The sequence below is a fragment of the Petaurus breviceps genome, unplaced genomic scaffold (assembly GCF_028583685.1).
Source record: "Petaurus breviceps papuanus isolate PSGF00001 unplaced genomic scaffold, PetGlider_PUasm1.0 138, whole genome shotgun sequence".
Taxonomy (NCBI): Eukaryota; Metazoa; Chordata; class Mammalia; order Diprotodontia; family Petauridae; genus Petaurus; species Petaurus breviceps.
The window spans coordinates 15,029,510-15,044,746 of NW_027185694.1; the positions used below are offsets into that span (position 1 = coordinate 15,029,510).

The 15,237-nt window shown below is 39.1% G+C and overlaps 1 protein-coding gene across 1 annotated transcript in view; it reads right to left on the minus strand.

Moving 5' to 3' along the window:
- ABCA1 (ATP binding cassette subfamily A member 1) overlaps window positions 1–15,237 on the minus strand; it is a 148,539-nt gene that overhangs the window by 67,025 nt on the left and 66,277 nt on the right. The window contains exons 7-8 of the mRNA XM_069106082.1: window positions 14,627–14,803; window positions 2,503–2,595 (exon numbers count right to left, since the gene is read on the minus strand). Of these exons, the coding sequence (XP_068962183.1) occupies window positions 2,503–2,595; window positions 14,627–14,803 (270 nt within the window). The remainder of the gene's footprint in view (window positions 1–2,502; window positions 2,596–14,626; window positions 14,804–15,237) is intronic.

Consider the following 15,237-nt stretch of genomic DNA (forward strand, 5'->3'; position numbering starts at 1 on the left):
GTAACCAGACCCTGAGGCAAATTTATGATACAGTTTCTTCTCTAACAGTTACAGCTTTTGTGTCAGTTAAAGTTTAAAAAAGAATGAAAAAAGGTTAAGTGCCCACTCCACAGCAAATAATAATGGTACCATGGCCTTAGAGTCAACAGCATCAATGGCTTATGAAAACCTGGAGTTGCAGGGTTCAAAGTGTTTCCCCATCTACCTTCTGGAAGCAGAAAATCTGGTAACCTCAGAGGATCCCAACTTATTCATCCGTTGTAAGGTTACCAGAGTTCATATCTACAATGACTTGCCTGACAGAATTATGGCAGGTGAGATATCTTTTGTTACCTCTTCAAACCAAAATTTTCTTCCAAGAAGATTAGGACTGGCAGGATGGTCTCTTGGGAAGAAGTTATGTTGGATTTGTAAGCACAGCACCTCAATCTAAATTCCAGCCTGGGCAAGTTACTTAAACTCTATGGGCCTCAGTTTCCTTGCCCGGAAAATGAGGGGCTTGAATAACCTGTCAGGTCCCTTACTGATATAAAGTTAATGAATGATGTTATGTTTTACATATATCCCTACCTCCATAAACTGTAAGTTTCTGAGGGCAGGGACTTGTTTCTCTATACATGGTATCTTGTACATAGGCACTTCAAAAAAAAAAATCTGCTGTCTTCAATTCTGCACAAAAGAACAATTCTGCTTCAAAGGTAATCACATTACTAAACCATTTAATGGCAGAGAAGGTTTTGTTGGGCTTGGCTTAACAAAACATGTTTAAAAGCCTATGTAAGTTAAAAAAGTAAAACAAATTAAGAACAATGGCTGAACATTTGTTTAGTACTTTAAAGTTTACAAAGCGGTTTACATACGTTACTTCATTTCATTGAGGCGTCAGTAACAACCCTATAATGTAGGGGCTATTACTATCCCTGTTTTACAGATGACAAGACTGAGGTTCAGATAGCCCCAAACCACCTAGCTACTCAGTATCTGGGGTAGAATTGTTACCCAGGTCTAGATCTCTATTCACTAAACCATATTAGATCTCTGAAAGCAATAGGAGAAAAAAAAAACATTATTAAGGCCAATAAGGGGAAAATAGAAACCCATGGTCTTTACCCACCTAACTATACAGAAAGAAAAAGGTGAAGTTATGGTGGAAATGAAAACTGTTATTGTCATGGGCTTATGAGATTTTTTTGAGGCGATCTGGGTTAAGTGACTTGCCCAGGGTCACATACCTAGTAAATGTCTGAGGTCACATTGAACTTAAGTCCTCCTGACTCCAGGGTTCTATCCACTGCATCACCTGGCTGCCCCAGCTTATAGGACTTAGACATGATACAAGATGTCCCAAAAGTCTTAGTGTAGTTTAGGGTTTTACTAACTTAAAACTGCATTAAGATTTTTGAGATACCTTGTATATATCATAAAGGTGTATGACTGTCATTTTGTGAGGATGAGGAAAAACATAAATAGATGCAGACTCCTATTAAATAATACAAAAACCAGAGGAAGGCTGTCAGTACCAGCTGGGGAGATACTCCATATTGGGGTTTTTTAACGTAGGGTCCATAAACTTAAGAGTGGGGTTTTTTTTGTTGTTTAACTTTTGATCACTACAATTTAATATAATTTAGTTTTCCTTTTTTATTCCCATTTTATCTTATGCACTTAAAATCACTTCTAAGAAGAGGTCCATAGGCTTAACTGGACTGCCAAAGACATCTGTGAAACATACCAAATTTAAAAAAAAAAAAAGATTAAATACCCTCCACTACATGGAATGTTTATGGGAAGACATAAACAAGAATGTTGGCACAGGATGAGAAGTTATGGAGGGGCTGTGATCCATACCAAAAGAAAGGAGAGCCCACCTAATATGAAATTACTTAGGGATGTGTTGGTAGAACCACAGGCTTCTCTCTTTGATGCACTGGGACCTCATGGCGCCCGCCCTCTTCTGAGTTTTACGCATAAGGATATACTCAGGTGCAGTACTGCCTAGAGGCAGAGGATGGATGGGAAGATATACCTCCCAGTCTGTACAACTCCAAGTCACGGATTTGTCTGAGGCTCCGTCATGTTAAGACATGTTAAAAATACCTTGGCTCTGATGAGAAGATACCACATAAAATAAAGACATCATATTAACAGGGTGACTTGAGCAGCCAAATATCCAGATGGAAAAAGGTCTGGATTTTGAGGGCCACACATTATTCCCCCAGGCCAGGAAACTGATATTTTGTTTTAAGGAGATTTTCTACCATTAATGAAGAAATATGAACAGAGTGCAGGTTAAGGAGACAGCCAAATTCAGCACACCAGAAGAAAAATTCTCCATGAAAACCAGGCATCTGAAGTAAAAAAAGATAACAATAATGATAGGGCCACCTAGTGCTTACAGATTCCTTTGCCTGGATGAAATGAATGCTGGCTGGCCAAACCAAACTCGGATTTCAAAAGGGTAATGGGTAGTTCTGCTTCCCAGGGCTCATCGAAGCAACTTACCTCTTTGGCCAGCTTTCCAAGACTGTCTAGCATAGTTTTCATTGTTTCAACCAGCTCCTGGTTTGGCAGGATAGAACTGAAGTTTATTCCTTTCTGGAATGAAAAAAAAAATGGTTCTGAGCTCAAATGTAAATCTGAAGTCACTGAAAGAAACAAACAAGTTAATTCAAACCATTCACCATTTTTAACTGAAAACATACAGACAGCACCTCAAATCTATCCTCCCTGAAAAAAACACCACCACAATTATTCTGGACACTTTTTTTTCCAGCTGTCCGCCAATACTTTTGTTAATGGTTTGGTTTTGTTTTGTTACAAATAATTTAGAATGGTATAAATGCAAAACACATCTGGTACCTGACCACTGAGGACTTGGTGTACATGTGCAAGTTAGGGGAGAAAATCTGAGGCTAGAATTTGCAATTTAAAAAGAAAATAAAAGAATTTGTAATAGTTCCATCTACCACAACCTCTAAGCACAAGCTCCTAACTGTGACCATGCTTCCTCTTGGAGAACAAGAAGAGACAATGAGAAATATAAGAAAGGGTGCACAGGTCACTCTATCTCCATTAACTTAAAAACTGGGACAAGAATTAAAACTGACCACCCCACAATGCCACCCCCAATAGTAATGCTCCTAGTGTAGCTGAAAGAGGACTGGATTTGGACTCATAAAACCTACCCACATATATGGCCCTGGGCAAATGACTTGCCTCAGTTTCCCCATCAGTAAAACAGAAAAATTAGGATTAAATAACCTTCTAGGTCTTTTCTAGCCATAAACCTGAGATTCTATTTCATGTGATTCTAGCCACTACCAACACTTCAAGAATGAGGAAAACTTTGGAATAAAAGTATGTATTTGTTTGATCTCCCTTGATTTACTAATTGACACCACTGAAATACAGTAAAAACTAAGCTACTTTGATATGTATCCTGTGTTAAAAAGACTAGAAGCAATCTGGATAGGTATCCTATGTTGAAAAAACTAGTTCCAGAATTCTGAATGAGGAATTACTTTTAAAATAAATCTTTAATGAGTCTAGGCAACTGATATGAATTAATGTGTTTACTTTCATAAACAATGGGTTTTGAATTTCCTTCCTTTCAAAAATAGTCTGACTACAGAACAAGTTAGAAAAATAAATGCTGAAGAAAAATAGTGACGGTTAAGTGGCCTCTTTTAAGAAAACATAGTGATTTCCGTGCCTAACAACTTGGAACTACATTTCTCATTGACAAAACTAGTTCAATCCAATAATCTCCTAAAATGGCATCCTCAGGCTGAGCTCATCTATTACCATGATTATTTCCAGATGTCTACTTTTCCTGAACTATGATATAATAAACATTAACTCACATTTATGCAGGGGTTTACAACTGGCAAATTATTTTCTCTTTTCTAACCATCCTATGAAGTAGGAAGTACAAATACTATTATCCCCATTTTATAGATAAGGAAAATGAGGTCCAGAAAGAGTAAGGTGCTTTCCCCAAAGTCCCACTGGCAACAAGTCACAGTAGAACCCAAATTTTTGCACTCTTGTCTTTCTATAATACCTACTCACTTCTCAGATTTCTCTCCTTTACAAATAAGTTTTCAGTCCTTTTTTCTACTTTCTCCTTCTATGGGACTTATATATCTTCTAATGCTCTATTCTTACTAGACTGTGTCCTCCTGCACATTACGCCTTCAAATGCTTTTTTATGCATCATGCATTTGTACAGCCAGAGCCCAAATTTCATGACTGAATAGTGGTTTTCTGGTAATGAGCCATATATCCATACTTAGTCTGGCTGAGCCTATATATGACACCACTGCAATAGCCACCTTGCTGGTCCTTGTACACATCACTCTGAGAGCTCTCACTGGCAATCCTTCCCCCATGACTGAAACTCCCTCTCTTCCCTCATCTCCACCTCCTGACTCTCCTGGCTTCCTCCAAGTCTCAGTAAAAGCCCCACCTTCTACAAGAAGCTCTTCCTATCTCCTTCAGCACTAATGTCACCTCTCTATTGAGCACCTCCAATTCCATGTCTCCCATTCCAGGCTGGAGCCTCCTTAAGGGCCAGGACTACTGTTTACCTTACTTTGGGTCCCCGGTAGGTAGCACAGTGTCTGACACACGGAAGGTGTTTAATATATGCTTGATGACTGACAATAATATGTGACAAAAACTATTGTGAACTCGGTTAACTTTCAAAAATCAACTTGTGCTTTACTAATCACAGTAAATCATTTCCATATGTTTGAAATACAATATAGATGGGAGGCATGTTCACACTGCGTATTTTGTTCTACTTAACTAAACTGAATCTTCACTTAGGGTACAAATGGAACTGGGGTCCCTCTGCAATAACTCCATAACCCCTAGAATGTCCCTCAAACTACTAGATCTGAACAATTTTGTCCAGGAAATATATTCTTAGATTTCTCACTTATTATGTCCAATTTAGACTCATCTTCATCTCCATGGTCCTCACAACAAGCCTTGTGAAGTTTATAACTATAATCCCCATTTAAAAGATAAGGAAATTGAGGCTCAGCTAATAAAAGTCAGAGCTAAGATTCTAATCCAGGTCTCCAGGACCCAAAATTCAGTAGTCCCTTTCTCTAGGACACTCTGCCTTTAGGACTGAGTCCCTAACAAGCATTTTAAAAGGTCATTGTTTGACATGTGAATACTATTAATGGACTATACATGGTATTCAAATATTTATGATCAGGGTATTTTTCTATGGTGCTTATAACTTCAAATTTTCACATTTATACACAATAAAAATCTTTATCATTTAACAGTATAGACAATGTCAATATTCACTGAATTGTTTCTGACAGGGCCATTATAAAAACACTAATAAGTAACAGGGAAAAATAATTAGCATTCATTAACTAGGGTCCTTTAATACTTCTGTTGTCCAGGATCACAACTTGTTTGAAAACAAGATTTTCAGCTTTCCTAAAAGTCATCAGTAACAGTCAACGATAGCATAACATAGTAAAGAATTATAAAGGACCTTTTTAAAGTCATCAAAGAGAAACTATCGTGATCACACATCTAATTAGAGGGGGGAGAAGGAACTAGAACCCAGACCCTGGGGTGCTTGTTTCCAAGCTCCTCTTATTAGCTGAAAAACGACGTTTGAAATCTGCAGTTTAAGTAAACTGATGTATTCAAGACCCAGGGTAACAAAAAATATTCAACATATGATTGAAGAATCTGGATTATACAAGAGATAACCTCAATTCTTTCTTTCACTTTACTCTTGTTTATGAAATAGAAAATGGGAAATGAGCAGAGAGAGACAGAGAAAAATACTTGTAAGCACTTTCAAAAGGTGTCTAACAATCCCACGAAGTATCTTATGGCCTGGAGCTCGGCCAACAATGATGCCCAAGTGGCACATGCTCACACTCTTTTCTTGCTGTGGTCTCTTACTCATATTGACTTGACAAAGGCAAATGAAGCTTGCTAAAATCATCTTTCCAAGCTGTGCCAGTAAACAATACATATCTTTGAATTCCTGCTACTGTTTTCCCAACAAAAAGCCCTTGGCCACAGCCTTTGAGAGGATGAAATCATATACATATAGGTCACCACTGACCACAGGAGGCAAAAGATTATCTTATATGACGTTAAAAAAAGCCTCCCTCTGGTTGGGGACTATACTTTCTGTGTTAAGCTAACTGGAATTCATGTATTATTCAATATTTCAGTTCATGACAAAATGTCATTTATATTATAAGAAAAAGGAAACACAAGTACTTTTTTTATTCTCTAAAATTTCCTCCTGCCCACTCCAGTAAAATGCATGCATCCCAACTGGGTACATTTCCTAAATACTGTGCCACATTGTTGAGACAAACTCATAAGTCTATGTTGTCCTTATGTAAGGTAATATGAGGCTGTCTGGTAGAACAGAAAGGATACTCACTATGGAATCAGAGGGCCTAGGTTCAAAGGCCAGATTTTGCCATGTAATCTTCCATACTTTGGTCTTCAGGCCCCTCATTTATAAAATAAGAGGGTTAGACTGGATGACCACTAAGGATCCTTCTAGGTCTAAATCTATAACCCTATGACTCTGTGGCTCATACTTCAAAAATCACAAAGATAAAGGGTTTAAGTTCTACATTTTTTGGTTACAATTTTAAAACTAGTATTTTATTTTGGCAAAATGCACTGATAGAAAATAAAGGTGAGGGGTGGCTAGGTGGCTTAGCGAATAGAGCACCAGCCCTGGAGTCAGGAAGACCTGAGTTCAAATCCAGCCTCAGACACTTAACACACACACACACACACACCCCAACAACAACAACAACAACTAGCCTGTGACCTTGGGCAAGTCACTTAACCCCAATTGCCCTCCAAAAAGAAAAAAAAAAGAAAATAAAGGTGAAAATCACTAGAGAAAGCTTTATATGTGAACATCTGCATTGGCATGATTCTTTAAATAGGTAAACATTTCAAATTATTTTAATTAGTGTTCTTTAGATTATAAATAGATTACCTCTAATGTCCTTCCAATTATAGGGTTCTATACTTCTGTGACTTTAGTATATAGCAAAGACACTAAGGAGAGAATCAGGGAAACCTAATCCTAAAATGTTTAGGCGTCCCTGCCTAAATAATTAACAAAGATGCATTATCTTGGGAATTGTAATGGGAGACAATGGAAAAAATATGATCCAATTTACAAAAATCTGTTTTATATAATTTCAGGAACAGCAACTTCTAGACGTAATCAAGTAACAGCTGTGTATGTATCCTTGCAAGTAGTTTCGAAAGGTGTTATATTGAGTTATATTTCTAATTTAGTGAATGATTAATGACCTTCCATATTTGTGCTTTAAAAACATATGAAATCAGATCATTCAAACTTCCCCCAAATGTTTTTTTTTCCTTCTTAGAATTCTTTTGTCTTAATAATAATTGACTCAGGGGCGGCCAGGTGGCTCAGCAAGTAAGAGCACCGGCTCCAGTGTTGGGACGACCTGGAGATCGAATCCCGGGCTCGGACGCTCAGCACCACACCCAGAAATAATTGGCCGTGTAACCTTGAGCAAGTTACTTAACCCCGATTGCTTAAAAAAAAAATAATAATAATTGACTCTAATTTCCATTTAACTCTGCTTATGTAGGAAAATCCTGAATTTGAGCTAAAAGAGTAACCTGGTCAGAGCCAAGTCCATACTATGTTGTAAGTAACATATACAAGACTGAGATAAAGCAGGCAACAGCTTCAAGACAGGCATTTTCACAATCTAATAATTCATAAGTTACATAAAGGTAGTGTCTGTACTTTAAAAAAAAATCACTGTTTTTTTAAAAAATTATTCCTATGGCAAGGACAGATTTTCTTTAAATTTGTTTTATCTCATCAAACACTCATTATAACAGGAAATCATAAAATCAGCATATTCTTTGAAGAATAAAATTCATTTTTCAATTAAACAGTTTATCGGTCTTTATTTGTTCTTGGATATTTACGCATTTTAAATCACATTTGTGTTTCTAATGCCTTTCCGAATAGGTGTGGTGATAAAATCTATGAGTGCTGTCCAAAGACCAGCCTAGCTAAGTCTAGAGATGGATACCCATCAACACAGAAGGGTAGCCATCCACACCGGTACATGTAAATGTATGAAGGGAACATCCACACTAACAATACTATGGATCCTAGAAATATTATAGCATGCTTCTCTATATTTAAATGTCTTTCTCTTTTTTCCACACAATTCTGTATTAATCTGGACCAAAAGCTCAACTGCCTTTTAGAAATTACAGTATTATAAAGAGAAAGAATAGATGACATAATATATGAAATCGAAATGTCTGAAATGTTACTATTAATAATCTGTTAATTGGTCTTCCTATTTCTAATCTGTTTTTCATTCCATATTTCACACCATGGCCAGATTCATCTCCCTTATGCCCTGCTCTGATTCAAATTCAAATTCTCCCCAAGATTATTAAGTGTTTACTATGATAAGCACTGTGCCAGATATAAAGACAAGAGACAACACAACTCTTGCTCTCAGAGTTTATTAATCTAATAATAAGCACACACAAAATTTTGATACAAAAGGAGATAAATGAAAATAAGTCCGTGTAAAATGCTATGAGAAATCTACAGAGAGAGATCACTTTCATGTGAGGGCAAGAGAAGGCATCATGGAATAGGTGACACCTATGTTGACCCTGGAAAGAAAGGAGGAATATCAACAGAAGGCCATTTCAAGGGAAAAGGGACAGCCTGTTTCTTGCATGCAATATGATTTGAGCGGAAGAAAAGATGGAAAGGGAAGGACGAAAGGACAGGGAACAGCTAAGTTTGGCCAGAACGTAGACTGCGTAAAGAGGATCAGTGTAAGACAAATGTAGGCCAGCAGGGTGAGGCCAGACTGTGGAGATACCAAAAGCCATATGTCATGAATATGTACTTTGTTTGGAAGGCAATGGGGAGTTGGTGAAAGTTTTAGAAAGGAAGAGAGTTATGAAAAAAGTGGCACATTAAGAAAATTATTAGGGCAACTATGGGGACGATAGAAGAAAAAGGGATAGGTTGGTAGTACAAAGGATGGGTAGGAGACTTTGGATAATCCAAACTTTGATCTCTGGAACATGTAGGTTCCTAATAAATGCTTGTTGGTTGACAGCATGATAGATAAGAAGAGAAGATGACATGAATTAGAATGGATGCCACAGAAGCTAAGAGGAAGAGCTGGAGGAAAGACGGGAATGACAAGATTTGTCAACTAACAGCGAAGGGAAGAGAAAAAATCCAGGTTAGGAGTCTGCATGACTAGGGTAGTGCAGGCACCATTAAGGAAGGTTGGGGGTGCTGAGGTTTATGGAGGAATATGCCAAGTCTAGGTCTAGACATACTGAGTTTGAGGTGCTAAAGGAAGCATCTAGCAAGCAGCTGGAAATACTGAATGGAAGAACTCTCTGGGGAGAGACTGAGGGCAGAAGGAAATGGAAATAGAGGCACAGGCACTGTTTACATAACTGAAGCCACCAAGGGAGAGTCTGGTCATGTCACTCCTTCACTCAAAAACCATTAGCTCCTTCTCTTTGGGCTGGTGTAAGACCCTAGACAGTCTGGCGCCACTCTCAGCCTCCTCCACCACTGACCCCTACCCACGTACCCTACATTCCCACTAAATTAGCAGCTTGGCCTCTCTACACCTGTCTTACTTCTCCCTGCTCTGTGCTCACTCACACCATTCTCTATGCCCAGAATACCCTCCTCATCTCTTATCCATAGAAATCCTATTCAGTCTTCAAGGGCCCGATTCAAATGTCCCTTCCTCCATGAAACCTACATGATCAACCCTCACTCCCACCTCCGCCTCTGATCAAAAACTTACCTTTCCGCTTTCTGAACTTTCCAGGGAAAAAGCACATGTTTTGTTCGGTAACAATCTTTCCCTCTTAAGTCACCCAGAGAGATGCTATTCCCAATGCATACTTGTACATGAACTGTCACAGATTAGAGCTCTCATGGTGAAATGGCAAAACCAATGAATCTCTGATCAAAGGACCCTGGGTTTGACTCTTTGCAATGCTACTCAATAGGTGCATGATCATGGACAAGTCCCGTCCTTTCTCTGAACTCAATTTCCTTGGTCATGAAATGTGGGGGTTGGCCTAGTTAAGCTGTAAGATCCCTTCTGGTTCTATTTAATATCTACCACTTAACCCTCCTGTAAGTGACTCCATTTCACAAGTGCATGTCCAAGGGAAAGCATTCAGCTCTTAAAAACCATTAGCCTGATATTCAGTTTTGTCTATAATCTGAGTCAACATTGAGTGGGAATGATACTATTAAATGCTCTCAGAAGTGTTATATCTGTTGTCTCTTTGGTCATTTTCTATTTCTGTCCATCTTGAGAGGTTAATGGCCTTCAATGACCCCCAGAAGACTTTGCCAAGAGATCCTTTGTCTAAAGGACCTGAGGTCCCCAGTCCTTGTCTGAAGGAATGTGCTGCCCTCATCGATAAGCTACATTTGAACAGAACTCTTTGTGCAACAGAAACAGAACGTTCCCTTTTATGCTGATGATATTATAGGTCAAGACTGAATAATCATGAGACAGAGTTTCAAATGGGTGGTTCCCGACATGGGAATTAAATCTGTTGGACCATCTCGTCTTATGTGTTTCATATTCAAACTAAACAATGTGTAAGGAAGTAAAGTTTCATGCCCTGACTAGAAAAGCTCCAAGTTCAACTTTTCAAGGGGTTCGTGAGGTCAAAACCTTGACCTTGAAGATGGCACTCAACTTCACACAATTCCATTGTGAACCAGAACACTGATAATAGACAGACTTCACTAAAAGAGGAGCTTCAGTTAAGAGATTTATCACTTACTTGCTTTTTGCACACCATCAAAGGGTCTCAGGGGCATTGTTTCAAATATTGAAAAGATAATACGAACATGGCCTAACATTATTAAGATGGCAGAGGAGTGAGGCGGCAAGAAAGAAAACAAAGCCAGATGGAATACTTTAGCTATGTTGAACCACAACATCAAATCACAGGCATAACTAACATCCAAGGAATTCTGGCAAGGTTAGCTATGTTTGAATCTGTCCCAAGTGGGCCATGAAAAAAAATGTCATTAGCCAGGATTTGTAGGTATCTTATTATCTGTCCATTCCTTTACATCCTATGGCCATTATTTTTTAAATGCTATTAGCACTAATTATGATTTTTTTCTCATGATTGGACATAAGTAAAGGCAGTGTAATGCAATGAAGAAAGTGATGGGATTGGAGTCAGGGAGCCCCAAATGTGGCACTTACTTGCTATGTAACCCTGGGCAAGTCACTTAACCTCTGGGTGCCCCTAGCAAATCTGTAGAACTCATATGCTAAGTCAGATGATTTGATAGCCTGAATTCACATACCAGGAGTTTCCTAGGGCCTCTAGATGTGTAATTGAGCATACTAATCCCAGACAGGGTATCCTGGGATTTAATGGAACTTAGTCCATCAAATCATCTGCTCTATCATGAGCTCTACAGATTTGCCTGGAGTTTAAGTGACTTGCCCAGGGTCACACAATCAAAAAACCTTATTTTTCTAAGTTAAGTTGTTTAAGTAAAAAAAATGAATATAGAGAATACATAACAAATCAATCAGCATACTCGGAGGATCAGGGTCAGCTTAAGAGCTGGAAAGGACCTCAGAAGTTTTAGAACAAAGTGAATATTCATAAACCCAGGATGAGCCATCAGACAAGGGGAGTAATTTGGGTACCAAAATAAAGCAGCACGTATGTAGGGTCCACACATGACCTTGGCCAAGTCTATCAAAGAAATCCCTTTCCAAGTCATCTGTATTCCAAGACCATCGCGTAGGCTCCCAGCTCAACCGCCCAAATATTTGTCACCAGAAGAAAAAGCCTGTGCTGCCAGCAAATATTTCTCAGAACAGAAGTGAAGTGATTGCTGGCATTTTCAGAAGTTCGAGGGCAACCAATGGTTGGCAGAACACTGCTGTCCACGGGGAAAAGAGGAAAAGGAGGAGGCAAGAAAGAACCCTTGACCAGAATATGTGAAAGCAGATTAAGTGTAACAAAGTGAAGCCATTCCCAATGGCATCTTCCCCGAGACCACACTTGCTTCTGGGAAGCAGCGGACTCTGGCAGAAACGTCCAATTCTCTCCTCATGTCCTTTGTACAGCTACCATCATTTGGTCACTGATCACACTGCAGTTCTGGGAGAAACTCATTACCCTGTTCCATCACATGTCACACCTGCCTATCATTAGCAGAGCTGGAGCTCTGACCAAGGGGCTGGAGAAAGCTTTGTCAAATATTAAAGAAAATTTCATTACTCTCAGGAACGTGCCTTTTCCAAACACCCATCTTTGTCCAAGAAATATGGGTTATAGTTCAAAATGCTTTGCAGTAATTCCACCCATTGGTTTTCTTAAAACTATCTTTGTATAATAAAGAATAATAAATGATATTTACATTTGGCTGTAAGGTCTGCAGCCTGGCAAAAACACTGTCTCATTTGGTCCTTGAAATAATCCTATAAGATAGATGCTATTATTATGCCCAGTTTACAGATGGGAAAACTGAGACTCAGAGAGGTGAAATGACTTGCCCAGAGTCACTCAGCTGTGAAATGTCTGAGACAGAATTTGAAACCAGGATTTCTTGACTTCAACATCAGTCACTAAGATGCCATGTTACCTCACTGTCAGGGAGAGCAAGGAGACACCCTGACCACACATTAGGAATAAGCTTTAAAAATCAAGAGATTTTAGAACAAAAGCCCTGCTTGCTCTATTGTCTTTTCTGACATCAGAACTACAACATACCCATGCGCCCCTCATAGGGTAAGCTGACATCAGAATCTGGCCCCTACTAGGGTCCACTCCAGCCAGGAGCCTATCAGATAAGAGCGGGGTTGGGTTCTGCTTTCAGAAGAACTATGTCAAGGTTCCTGAGCTGAGATGATTATAGTAAAAATCATATACGGTGAAGGAAATAAGCATTTACATGGCATCCACCATGTACCAGGCACTGTGCTAAACTTTTTTTTTTTTAACAAATATCTCATTTGATCCCCACAATACCTGTGAGGTAGGTGCTAGTAATAACTCTATTTTACAGATGAGGAAAAGGCAAACCAAAGGTTAAGTGACTTACCCAGGGTCACACAGCTAATAAGTATCTGAGGTCACATTTGAACTCGGGTCTTCCCGACTCCAGGACCAGCTAAGCACTGAGTCCCCTAGCTTGCCTCTGCATTACCTTGTGACTACTTTACCAAGTGACTACTGTATTGTTTAATTTGGTCCTCATTAGCAAGGCAAAGGGGTCCACAGAGGTAACATATTTTGCTCAAAGTCATTCAGGGGAGAGAGGAGGGAGGTAGGGCCAGCTTGGAATCTTGTGCCTAGCCAAGAGCAGAAAGTGTTTAGTGAATGCTTGCCAAAGTCAAACAGAATGAAACAGACACTTTGCAAGGATAAAGCTGCAAGCCCGCCAGAAATGGTCAAAGCACCTGGAGAAGGTCAATGGGGATGGGAAACCCCATATCGTTCAGGCCAAAATCCTAAAATTTTCAGGCTTGTCAGGAAAGCAAAGCATCCAAATAGAGTTCAGGAAAACATTTGCCATGTGCTGTGACCTTGCAACCCTTGGAAAGTCACTTCATCTTTTTGCCTCAGTTTCCTCATCTGTAAAATACAGATAATAGCAGTACCTACCTGCCAGGGTTGTTTTGAGGATCAAATGAGACAATTATTGTAAAACACCTATTAGGCACAGAGCCTGGCAAATAGTGAGCACTATATAAATGTCAGCCATCGTTGCTGTCATCATTATTATTTTTGACCTCCCAAAGCTTCACAGTGCAAGAAAGGTTAAAGGACTCCTGATAATTTACAAAAACAAGAGAGCCCCTCTAGGAAGAGGTATATTTCTCCAGACCACATTATGTAATCCCCCCACAGATCACTCTCTCTCTGAATAGGATACCCGTTATAAAAAAAAATGAGCCTTAAAGTAGAAGTTTTAAAAATTCTGCTATTAAGCATAATCCAGAACTTTCAACTTAACACTCATCCACTGGGGACATGGCAAGACATTACCCAGAAAAGGGAGACTACCTCCTTCACTTTAAACAGAACAACAACAAAAAAAATGGGTGTGGTATGAGGGTAGACACAAGTTTTGTGATAAGGGCATTAAAACTGAGATGGGTTACCAAAGCTAACTTCCTTTCCTGTGGGTCTTTAAAAGTTGAAGAGATAAAAGAAAAGAGGCCAAGTCTAGGAGTTAGAGATGGATATTTCAAACTTAATGCCAGCCCTATAATGTTACAGAAGAGTAAATGGTAATTCAACAAAGTCTTCACATTCATAAAATATTAGAGCCCATAGTTTCACCATCATGTAAAAAAAACAAAACTTTAAATTGTGTAGGGCTGGCATGCGTACCACAAGATGATCAGCTCCATGAGAAAGAAGACCATGTCGTAGCCACACCAGTTATCTCCACATGCCCCAGGCCTAACACAGTGCTCTCTGCACACAAACACAGTGGGCATTTCATGGCTGTTTCATGGATTAAATGGGACACAGTACATCTACTTACCAGGAGAGGTTTCAGAAGGTCCACGTTGGAGAAGAATACTTTTTCTGCTGCATCTAGTTTTTCTTTTGGCAGATCACAAAGCTCTCTTGTATTCTGGTTTTGGGGTTTAATCCATCCCGTTAAGTTTGATTCTTTGCATAGGTCTTTCAACTTCCACTTATAGCCATATAAAAGAGCCTGAAAAAATTGCAAACACACATGTGAAAATGGCTTATCTGGTTTGGAAACAAGGGTCTCTTCATTAAGGTACTTCCCTTAGGAATCACAGTTCATTTCTTTCAGGGAACCTCCCAGGATGGACATATAAAAGTGAGAGGCCAGGGGGGAAGAAGAAAAAAATAGAGGTTGAGTCCCACCAGGTTCTACTCTGAGAGGACTGAGTAAGGAAAACATCTTCACTGTATGTTTACACTAATGCCTGCCCCAGAGTTTCCCAAACTGTGTTCCAGCTATTACTCGATCTTTTACGCAATGTGAATAGGAGTTCCATGAGAAACTGTCAATATTGGCAATATTTCTTCCTTCTAACATGTTAAAAGAAAAACTATTCATGTATCAAAAATACTTATGATGTGCAACAATTTTAGCTATGAATAAAAAATAGTTAAAAT